The 11,947-nt window shown below is 42.1% G+C and overlaps 1 protein-coding gene across 1 annotated transcript; it reads right to left on the bottom strand.

The window, feature by feature from the left end:
• Window positions 1-4,502: 4,502 nt before the first annotated feature.
• Window positions 4,503-11,947, bottom strand: LOC121576946 (fibroblast growth factor 6-like). Its single transcript, XM_041890565.2, has 3 exons — window positions 10,756-11,947; window positions 10,125-10,228; window positions 4,503-8,503 (listed from the first exon to the last, which is right to left on the bottom strand). Exons 1-3 carry the CDS (start codon window positions 11,093-11,095, stop codon window positions 8,327-8,329), a joined length of 621 nt encoding a protein of 206 aa, XP_041746499.1. The 5' UTR covers window positions 11,096-11,947; the 3' UTR covers window positions 4,503-8,326.

Below are 11,947 nucleotides of genomic sequence, written 5' to 3'. Positions count from 1 at the left end.
GGTGGACATAAACATTACACAACAAGTTGGAAATCGTAAATTCAACAACGAGTGCTGAGGCGCAACTGCAGCCTCGGGTTCGATCCCAGGCTGTGTCACAGCTGGCTGTGACCGGGAGACGGTGCACAATTGGCCCAGCGTCGTCCGGGTTAGGGGAGGGTTTGGCCGGCCGGGATTTCCTTGTCTCATCATGCTCTAGCGACTTCTTGTGGCGGGCCGGGCACCTCCAAGCTGACTTCGGTCGTCAGTTCGACAGTGTTTCCGTCAACACATTGGTGCGGCTGGCTTCCGGGTTAAGCAAGCAGTGTGTCAAGAAGCAGTGCGGCTTGGCTGTTGACCTTCGCCGAGTCCGTAGGGGAGTTGCAGCGATGAGACAAGATCGTAACTTCTGGCCCATGGCGTTGCATGTGAATGTTTATACTTTTTAATGTTTTTCTTTTTTTTCGTGATATCCAATTGGTCATGTTTGAATACATTGGCCATGCTGTCAATCCAGCATGACTTCTGCCGCATTCAAAACAACTGGAAACTTGGAACTGGGAAATCTCAGACTTCAGTGAGTTCAAGACAACTGGGAAAATCAGAAAATAATTTTGAATGGTCATCCAACTCGGAATTCCAAGTCGGGAGCTCGGGCCTCTTTCTAGAGCCCACAAGAAGGACCACTGCGCCACCTTCCTGTTCAAGTGAGCATAGCACAACAAGGTGAGTCCAAAAATGTATTGTATGCTGCTGCATAAATGATGTAATATGCCAGGGAGATATGTATACTGTAGCCAAGAAAGTAATACTAAGTGTATGTTGTGTAGTAAGATGTTAGTAGCCCATGTGCCTCACCCTAATAATTTGGTCCCTTTCCCCCCTCATAACTTAGCCTACTATTCTGACTTGGTGGTGCACATGTAGCCTATAGCCTGTTTTAGAGAAATGTAATCATCAAATATTGTGAGAGCTTTCATTGTCTGCTTATATGCCCCCTTTATTTATTCTACGGTTCTGACTTGGTGTACAGGGAGAATACTGTAAGAACGGCCCATGTTCTGAATTCTGTCGCTGTACATTTCAAAAGTGCTGAAATGTTAGTCCTAGCTCAGATTGCCTTTTATCTGCTCGTCATCCCCTTATGCCATAGTTTGTACATCTCAATTGTCAGTAGAAACCACATTTGTTTAAGAAAGTCAGCCATATCAGCTATGTTTTAAAAAAAGGCAGTAAATGAAACTGTTTCGCTGCCAGACAAGGCTCCGCTGATAGCCAGGTGTAGCGGTGGTAAGGATTCACTCCATGGTGCTGAAGAGAAAGCTCTGCTGTTGGGACAGCTTTATGTAGGCCCTAACAGTTTGTGGGCACCGTTTGTCACTGTTATAGTGCAATGAATGTATTGTTTAGTGTTGTGTTGTGTTGTGGCTTTGCTGGCATGCATACATTTATTTTTATTTTTTTATGTTTGTCCCACCAAGATTCAATCAAATAAAATCTAATTGTATTTGTCACATGCGCCGAATACAACAGGTGTAGACCTTACAGTGAAATGCTTACTTACAAGCCCTTAACCAACAATGCAGTTTCAAGAAAAAAAGTGTTAAGTAAAAAACACACTGCTCAAAAAAATAAAGGGAACACTTAAACAACACAATGTAACTCCAAGTCAATCACACTTCTGTGAAATCAAACTGTCCACTTAGGAAGCAACACTGATTGACAATAAATGTCACATGCTGTTGTGCAAATAGAATAGACAACAGGTGGAAATTATAGGCAATTAGCAAGACACCCCCAATATAGGACTGGTTTTGCAGGTGGTGACCACAGACCACTTCTCAGTTCCTATGCTTCCTGGCTGATGTTTTGGTCACTTTTGAATGCTGGCGGTGCTTTCACTCTAGTGGTAGCATGAGACGGAGTCTACAACCCACACAAGTGGCTCAGGTAGTGCAGCTCATCCAGGATGGCACATCAATGCGAGCTGTGGCAAGAAGGTTTGCTGTGTCTGTCAGCATAGTGTCCAGAGCATGGAGGCGCTACCAGGAGACAGGCCAGTACATCAGGAGACGTGGAGGAGGCCATAGGAGGGCAACAACCCAGCAGCAGGACCGCTACCTCCGCCTTTGTGCAAGGAGGAGCAGGAGGAGCACTGCCAGAGCCCTGCAAAATGACCTCCAGCAGGCCACAAATGTGCACGTGTCTGCTCAAACGGTCAGAAACAGACTCCATGAGGGTGGTATGAGGGCCCGACGTCCACAGGTGGGGGTTGTGCTTACAGCCCAACACTGTGCAGGACGTTTGGCATTTGCCAGAGAACACCAAGATTGGCAAATTCGCCACTGGCGCCCTGTGCTCTTCACAGATGAAAGCAGGTTCACACATGTGACAGACGTGACAGAGTCTGGAGACGCTGTGGAGAACGTTCTGCTGCCTGCAACATCCTCCAGCATGACCGGTTTGGCGGTGGGTCAGTCATGGTTTGGGGTGGCATTTCTTTGGGGGGCCGCACAGCCCTCCATGTGCTCACCAGAGGTAGCCTGACTGCCATTAGGTACCGAGATGAGATCCTCAGACCCCTTGTGAGACCATATGCTGGTGCGGTTGGCCCTGGGTTCCTCCTAATGCAAGACAATGCTAGACCTCATGTGGCTGGAGTGTGTCAGCAGTTCCTGCAAGAGGAAGGCATTGATGCTATGGACTGGCCCGCCCGTTCCCCAGACCTGAATCCAATTGAGCACATCTGGGACATCATGTCTCGCTCCATCCACCAACGCCACGTTGCACCACAGACTGTCCAGGAGTTGGCGGATGCTTTAGTCCAGGTCTGGGAGGAGATCCCTCAGGAGACCATCCGCTACCTCATCAGGAGCATGCCCAGGCGTTGTAGGGAGGTCATACAGGCACGTGGAGGCCACACACACTACTGAGCCTCATTTTGACTTGTTTTAAGGACATTACATCAAAGTTGGATCAGCCTGTAGTGTGGTTTTCCACTTTAATTTTGAGGGTGACTCCAAATCCAGACCTCCATGGGTTGATAAATTTGATTTCCATTGATCATTTTTGTGTGATTTTGTTGTCAGCACATTCAACTATGTAAAGAAAAAAGTATTTAATAAGATTATTTCATTCATTCAGATCTAGGATGTGTTATTTTAGTGTTCCCTTTATTTTTTTGAGCAGTGTATATACAGTACCAGTCAAAAGTTTGGACACACCTACTCATTCAAGGTTTTTTTTGTTTTGTTGATACAAACACTGCTGAGAAACACCTGTAAAATACAGTCACCAGACAAGTACAAAACTCTGAAATCTGAAATTGGACAGGTTCTGTAAATCCTTGAATACAAAACTTCAGCTACAAATGTCCTAAGCAATGCGTCCACAGCTGTCCAACTCCAGTAAAAGAGCAGTATAAATGGCAGTATAAATAGAGCCCTCGCTTTTAGTTTGTGTCAAATAAAAACTTGAATGAAAACTGAATTTCACAAATTGATAACTATAAAATAAAGCAGTGTGAAATTAGTTTGTTAAAGAAAACGTAATTTACCCAGAGAGTTTATGGAGATAGCTTTATTTACATATCCATTCAAATTCACCTTCAATAAATAATCTCCTAAATCGACAGACTCTGAGCTCTTGCAGGTTCCCTTGATTGTCTTGCGCAGCTGCCATGGGTCTAGCACAGGGAAACAATTCACCGGCATTGATTGGTGTAGAGCGGCCAGCCAGATCACGAAGAAAGCCGGGTGCATGTTGGGGAAATGTGCGGGGTCATACACTAATCCGCCATGTGCTCTATCTGCAGTGTTGACCACAATTGACGGGAAAAGAGGCCAAAAGTTATATTTGAAGAATGACAGCTCTGTGACTGGCCCAATCCTGTAGAGTTTTTTTTGGCTGACCGGATGTTAGTTTGAGTTTCAATAACTCTTTAGATAACAAGGCTAACAGTAAATTATGCTCGCTTTTACATAAAAAACGTGTTAACTATCAGGCTCAACAGAATTATGTAGTTTATATGTGCTGGAAATTATGTATGGATCGTTTAAATCCTACATTAGTAGGAAACGTCACCACCCTCGCCTCAAAGGTAATTGGCCCATGTGCCATTCCTGCTCTCTGCTTGAGCAATCGCCTTTACAGTGGTCTGCATTTCTATTTGTTGGTACAGTTTATTTACATTTTACCTGCAAGTAGAGGTTGCCTATATGACGGTCTGGGTTCTCTTTTGTTTTTGCCCCCTAGCCTCTACCTACATAGGGAAGTTGATAAGTACTGGACAGGTTAAATCTCTCTCTCGCTCACACATACACATCTGTTTTGCCCAGTTTTTGTCCCCTGCCTTATCCTCCTATCCCTGAACACATATGGAGTGTAGGGAACCAAATTGAACCATATTCTTCCCAAAACGTGGCTATATTTATTTTTGCCAAAGGGGGGAACCCCAGCTGCACATATGTCAATGTAATTTGAGTGTGCTGAAAATGCCAGTATAATCCTTGAAAGAGTTCAATTTACTTATCATTTGCCACAAAGAAACACTCGCTGGCTTATTTTATTTTGAATAGTGTATAATATACTCCTCAATGTAAAATACTTAGGGTGGCCTTGACAAAATCAATACATAGGAGGTTCAATCATGCTAAATCCAGTTCACAATTTACATTAACCATAGGCATAACATAACAACCCATATAAAACATGTTTTATTATTATTGCAGGAATACAGTTGACTGTTGTGCACAGCACATACGTACAAAAATAAAAGGAAAACCATTTTTTATATATTAGTATACTTACTCGTCGACATATTTTTTCAGAAACAAATGATTGGAGAAGTCTGTTTTTCAAACTAATTTACAATCATTTCAATGAATCGGAACTAAGGCAGAAGGTAAGGTATATGTTAAGAAAGAGGAGGGAGATTTAGAGAATGCACACTCCCCTCAGTGCAGGAATATAAAACTGAGCGAGAACACAAACTAAGGCTGCCAACACCAGTATGAAAATGTATGCACTCGCTAACTGTAAGTGGCTCTGGATAAGAGCGTCTGCTAAATGACTAAAATGTAAACACACAGGGACACACACAGACTCGCTACCGGCACCTTTGCAGAAGTTGGAGAGCCCGCAATGGATTGCATTGTAAGTTACTTCTAGGCTTGAACACTCTTTGAGCAGCTTTAATACATTTGGTACAAAGACGTGTGTGTAGGTCTAACAGATGTACACTGAACTAGGTGCCCCTTATGACATAAGAAGCCATTTTGACTGAGGCACAATTCTCACACTTCCAAATATCTCTTATTTCAGTTCATGTATTTGCTTGTTAATAATAATAATAATAATAAATGTATTTTATATAGCTCTTTTCATACAAAATCTCAAAGTTGTCCAGATAGTGTCATGTTGTCCATATGGACCGGCAAAAAAAAATATGAATGATCAATACAATAGGATGTTGTTATCAAAACAAATATTAAACACCTTCATGAACATTCACATTGCATGTCTTATTATGATGACATTTTGGGGAGAAGAAGGGATAGAAAATAGGATGTTGCACCACCCAGATGAAATAAACCATGAATCCTGCTACGTCATCCCAGAAAGACACATGCAAGAACAGTGGAAAAGCTCGTTTTCATTCCTCAATCACTGATCATCATCCTGAATAGGTCATGATCAAGACCTTTTTCAGTTCCATTGTGACAATATAGGTAGGCTTGATCTGGTGCTATCTGTAGAGATAACTCTACTTGGAAGACTGAGCAACACTTTTAACTTGTTTTCTAAAACTATTACAGTATATCTCCAGGGAGCACCAATTGTTTTCAAGCCATAGAACCCTTAAGCACCATGGTTCAAGCACCTGCAATACTTGTTATCCATATAAAATCATGTTTTGTCTCATAACGGCCCACATTCAAAACAGCATTTGTGTTACATATTTTCATTGTCTGCCATCCTCTTTGTCTGCCATCTCCCTTGTATACCATCTTCCTTGGAAGTAGTGCTTTGCTAGCACTGCACAGCAAGACAATTCCAGCTTATTCCTGACTCAAGGTAAATTGATCTGATAGCACCTCTGCTTTCTCTTTGGCTGTGGCAGATACAGAGTATGATGGCTGTACACACGGATGCTTTCTGTGTTCCATCTCAACTAGACACTGCATCAAGCCTGCAGCCTGTCTCTTCCTACTACAAGTACTTGGGTGAGGGTAAGTACCAGCTCACATCCATTTTACAGTCGGCTACCAATGAATGCTGTTTTGGAATAAGAATTTAACAGGTGTAAATGTAAAAGAGGTAAAAGATTACAACATTTCTTATGGATTCTACTCTGACGCACCAAACATACCTATAGGACTGTAATAACCAAAGATAAACGTCTTTAAATCAGATTATGCCACTCCATTCCCAATAAGTCCATGCTCATTGCCCACCAGTCAAAGAGAGGTCCAGAATCATCAAACCACTTACACCTAAAAATCATTGTATGTCATTCATGCAAGGTTTTCTTCGAGCTACATATCATCCATTAATAAATAAAGGAATAACAGAGTGAACGTAGATCAAAGGGGCAAAGTGATCCGGGTCAACCTGAACATCACGTGCCTAGACACAGTGAAAGAAGTCTATGACTCTGACCTTGGACTAAAATGGCTCCGGATGGGAGAGGAAGGATACTTCTGGAATCTCATGGCCATTGTTGAACAAAGGGTTTTACAGTGTCAACTGGCCAAGGGGGGTCTGCTCAGGTATTTGGGGAGTAGCTTGTCCAACATGATCCGCATACTTAGCAGGTTAAAAAAACAATGGGTACCACATGCACGGTCCCATATAAGTCCTCTTCTGCATGTCAGTACAGCACTGTATATATTTTTCCCTCCACTATGGAAATGTACAGTATTTGAGGAGGAGAGCAAGCAAGCATTGACTTCAAATATGCTGCATAATGCACAAAGTCCAAACATCACTACAGTAAGCTTTTGGTGAAATGCTTTGAGACATTGCTTCTGTTTTTCTTTCACACAAGACCTTATAACTTAATAACTGGTTTAAAGAATGAAAGAAAGAAACAGGTACCTATGAGTACAATCCTTATTATCTAAATATCAGATATTAGATGTAAAAGACAGATTGCACTAGCTACCTGAAATATTGTTAGCAAATCTCAGTTGCATGAAATAAGCAAAGCTTCTCAAAAAATTTCACAGAAATATTGACATTACTTCAAATGAATGTATCAGACCCTCATTTCCAGAGTAAATGTGAAAACAAGCACTATTTATGCAGCTCAATATTTACTGCAGAAATGGAGATACTGTAAGTGCTAAAAAAAAATCTAACCAGCGCACAAGTTAACTAACCAAAATGAATCAAACTGATCACTACAGCAGGCTCCCTTTAGTCCAAGACCAGGCACACACACACATTTCAATCTGGTCTGACCATCTAGCCATCACACACTTAGCCTCATAAAACCATCTAGCCTCATAAAAGCCAGGATTGTCAAGCCCCCTAGGATGGTGGGTCTCCAGTTCTAGCTTCCCACACCAATGGCTGTGAGCTCGGACACAGAGTCTCAATTAGAGTCTCAATTACTTAATTGATGTTATTCTGGAAAGAAAATAAACTGAAGATACTTGTGGGCCTCTAGGAATTGGGCTAAAGCCCCCTGGACTGTATGAGGTTAGTGATGACATGCATGTCATCCCTATTTCTGACTGAGGGGCGCATTTCTCGCATGCAAGGGAAGGGGCCGCAAGTAGGAATCAAAGGCAGCCACCACCTCATCACAAAGCAAGGAAACAAACATTTGGCAAGTGCTCTAGTTACCCTTACTATACAATGGTATAATGTTGACACAGAGGACGGAAAATGTCTAGTACTTGATTGATAACGACAAAAGTTCAAAGTAAACAGGCATTCTTCTCAGTAGAAATTTCATGCACACATTTTTTCATTCGGGACGTGGCGCTTTGAGGTAATAAAAAGTATCAATTTCTAGAGGCTGAGCTGTCATCCACTGACAGGGCAAGGTCTCCACCAGTTATGGCAAGCACCCATATAAAGTGAAGGGGACAGATTAAGCTTCTCCACCCCTTATATAATACTAATTAAAATAATAAGCAGCAAATAATGGCATATCCATAAGTTCTAATACAAAGTAAGCTACCGAAATGTACATAAAAAAGACTGAATAAATACTATCATATATAGTGGTATTTCTTTCTTTTGCAGTCCATTTGTATTGGTATATGCATGTATACAGAATAATGTTACCTGGAAAACAATCCACATGTGCAAATAAGTGAGTTTTTGCCAGTTTTGCTCATATTCGGGGGAGGAAGTGTGTGACAGTCATGGCAGTGGTGGCTTTTTTGCCTCTCTTCAGACGGCCATGCTTGCTGAGAGCAATGTAGGAGCCTCTGTAAACGGAAGACTCATAGGCATTGTAGTTGTTTGGCAGCATGCTCTCTCTGAACTTGCACTCATCATGGAAGACTGTCTGAAAATAGCAAAGGAGAAAAGGTCTAAGAAAACATGTGGCCAAGTCTAGTTTCACAGTTAGCAGTTTGATATGGTTGTACAGGATGCACAGAAAAATACTTGCCATGCAATCATTTCATCCTCATCCGGAGTTGGTTCACATGTAAAGTAGGGGAGCCATGCACTAATATATTGTAGCAAATTTGGGGTTGAGAGAAGGCCATGAACCTGCAAACTTTTGTCTCTGAAGACTAGCATATCTCTTGCTCAATCCAAAATTAATAAGAAACAAAATTGTTTATGAGACCGTAAACGTATGTCCTTGAGGGGATATCTAACGAAAAGTACATTTTCCACATATTTTTGAAAACTAGAACTCAAAACTTTAAATCAACTGAGATAATCCTGAAATATCATATTCATTCAATTTCAAAGGAACTTACAATGTGAATGTTGCTGTTTTGGAGTAATTTATGCATGCTATTGGGAGCATACTAACAGAGGCCCTACCACTCCCATACTCTGTGCTTGATAAAGACAATGCTAAACTGCAGCTTAATTAACAAAAACAAATGTTGGTTTGCTTACTCCCTGGGTCTATAGACGTATTTATGTGTATTAATAAGACTTATTTATGTGTATTAATAAGATGACGCAAATGTGAACCAACCCTTTAAAACATCAATGACTGGGGTATTATGCACAGGTAGCACTGCTGTGCCACTTATTTCTCACCCATATGGGTAATTAATTAGCATTTTAACCAATTGTTTATTGGTGCAATTATTGATGTCAAAATGTTTTTAATTGCATACACTTTGTAACTGTATTTTTTTGGTGACTCTGTTCATTCATGCACAATTGGAAAGCTGTGGGCCTTCTTGTGCGCACCTTGCACTTTGTTAATTGCGAATCGTGTTTGTTTATTGTTTAAACATTTCTCTAACAATATTTATTGGATAGACATTTTTGACCATTTTCTGCAATAATACGTTGTGAAAAGAGAGGATGTGCTGGGAGTTCCAACAAGACTGAGCTGATGACGTCCGTCAGAGATTCCCTAATGGAATCACTTGTGAAATCATCAAACCTGACTCTTGGTTCAATGTCCATAATCCTGACTCTTGGTTCAATGTCCATAATCAGAGGACGCACTTCAATCAGTGATAGCCATAGCCTACAAGTGTAACCTAACATGTAAATAGGCCTAATATTAATCTTTAAAGGACTAATTTCATACTGTCCCGGGTCCCGATGACAGGTTCTGGAGTATCAGGGGCTTTCCCTCGAACGCAGGGCCGTATTACAGCGCGTGACACAATTATGCGTCTGTTAACCTCATCATTATAGCCCAAGGCAAATCGACCATGAACAGGCCCTTAGCTCATTTACTGCCTATAATTTCAAAATAATGCATAATAAGATAGGGGGAGCATATCATTAACAGTACCAAATAGCCTACCATTCCATTATCATATTTATTGTCACATAATTCACAGCACACGTTAAGATAGGCACACCCAATAGTTTATATGACATGCAAATAAAACCCGACCAGTCATAGCGTAATAGCAAAGGCCACTATTCTCTGAGCCATTAACAAATATTGCAGGAAAATAAATGTAACTGTGCATACCTACCGTTCCGTATAACCTTCCTCGGCTATTCATTGCGACAAACAGCTCACTCCTTACCCCATACAAGCTAACCACTCCTCGCTCTACCGTTGAGATCTCTATTAGACCTAATTGAACAAAATACCAGATATTAGATATTGAAAAAATACATCCGATCAGATCGGTACAAAATATAGTTCATAATGGTTATAGCATATGCTCTGCGTCTGTGGGTGTAACCTTGCAGATTGCTACGCAGGATGCTGAGTCTTTGTTCTATATCAATTCCCACGTTCAATTTTCGATGTATGCTCAGCAATGTATAGGCTTAGGCTATCATGTATGCTTAATAATTGCCCTTTTGGACGTGCACGGTGACTGTTAGTTTCTGGGCCACTGTAGGAGCCAGTGTAAAAATAGGTTGTTGTCTAAATACGTCCATACATTCATGTCATGTTTGAGATTAAGGAGATAGTTAGCACTGATGGATACTGTTTTTAATAGATTTGTCTTTGCTCTAGAAGACATTCAATGCTCCCTTCGCGACTGATGACACATCATGCAAAATGGGCTACAGACGCTGTTAGATCCATAATTATTGATGACGACCCCTTTATGTGATGTCTATTGCGTTACATCTGTGGAAGCAACTCACTGTACTGGTTTTCATTATGTACACCATTTATCCTGCCGTCTGGGAGGACCTGAAGGTGAAACCCGATGCCCACGTTGCAGTAGAGCCTCCGGACTCTTTTGATACCTAGCAAATAGTCACTCTCCCAGTTCAGGTCCGATTTCTCCCCCGAGATGCCCAGAATGGAGCGGGAGAAGAGGGTCTCCCATCTTTTCTCCAATAAAGTTGCATTTGTCCTGCTTGGAATAGGATATGATGACACAATCCCCACTATGAACCCCAAGAGAACAATCGCAGTCAACGTCCAGTGCGTGCTGGCCTCGTAGGACATACTGATGAGGAACCTTTGCGCAATGGCCATCCGGTTTACCTTCGGGGCACGTGGTCAAAATGAATGGCCCTAAAAATACCACTCTTCTTGTTTTTCTTCCTTCGGCATGCTGGCAGAGGATTATTTTTGGAACGCGGATCAGGGGTCTGGGCATGAGACGACAGCCCCAGTGCAGAGGAGTAGAAATGGGAGTGCGCGTGGCAGAGCTTGAGATTGTGGCGGTGATGATTACCATGTTTTGTAGCTCCGCGCCTTTCTCTCTCTGTGGGCAACGCAGGCCGTGGAGAACACCACTCACCAAAACCCTGTTTCACCTTGCCAGGCTATCGCATCTCTAGATGACATCATGCTGACTTCACTGCTGCCCCTTCGAATAATACAAGGGCGGAGGATGGGGAGAGTGAAGTTGCAAGCAAGCAAGAAAAGAGGCGCTGAACTGCAGTGCCAAGTCTGTGGAGAGTTCAACCGAACACTGTCACAGCGCCCGTGAAACCGAGGAAGGGAGAGATCTCATTGGGTGGCGTTAAGCAACTGCGGGACATGATGGACACTTTGGCAGCTCCCAAATTGGGTCGGTGGTCATATGTCTGACAGGCTGCTTCCTTATTTAGAAGGAAGGTGTAAAAACAGTCCACTTGTCACCGGAGAGCAATGGCACCCTTGGGGGCCACTTCCTATGCTGCTGGTTCAAGAACTTTCCCAAACAATTCTTATTTTAAAACACTTGAATAGGCTTACAATTAAAGTAGGATGCATTAATGAGCACTGTGGTGCGTAATTTGGTTACCCCGAAACGTCTCGAATAGACTATTCCTTCCCCTGAAACATAAATGCAGATCATATTTTCTTTGTAATGATGACACCATGGAGCATATGCCTATT

Source organism: Coregonus clupeaformis, chromosome 11 (genome assembly GCF_020615455.1).
Source record: "Coregonus clupeaformis isolate EN_2021a chromosome 11, ASM2061545v1, whole genome shotgun sequence".
Lineage (NCBI taxonomy): Eukaryota > Metazoa > Chordata > Actinopteri > Salmoniformes > Salmonidae > Coregonus > Coregonus clupeaformis.
Note: the sequence above shows the minus strand (reverse complement) of the source record. Positions and strands in the feature narration are given on the sequence as shown.

Coding starts and splice junctions, on each gene's coding strand:
- LOC121576946 (XM_041890565.2), bottom strand. CDS start 11,095: ATGGCCATTGCGCAAAGGTTCCTCATCAGTATGTCCTACGAGGCCAGC. Junction 10,229..10,755: donor ACATAATGAAAACCAGTACA/GTGAGTTGCTTC, acceptor TTGTTCAATTAG/GTCTAATAGAGATCTCAACG. Junction 8,504..10,124: donor GAGGAAGGTTATACGGAACG/GTAGGTATGCAC, acceptor TGCTATTTTCAG/ACAGTCTTCCATGATGAGTG.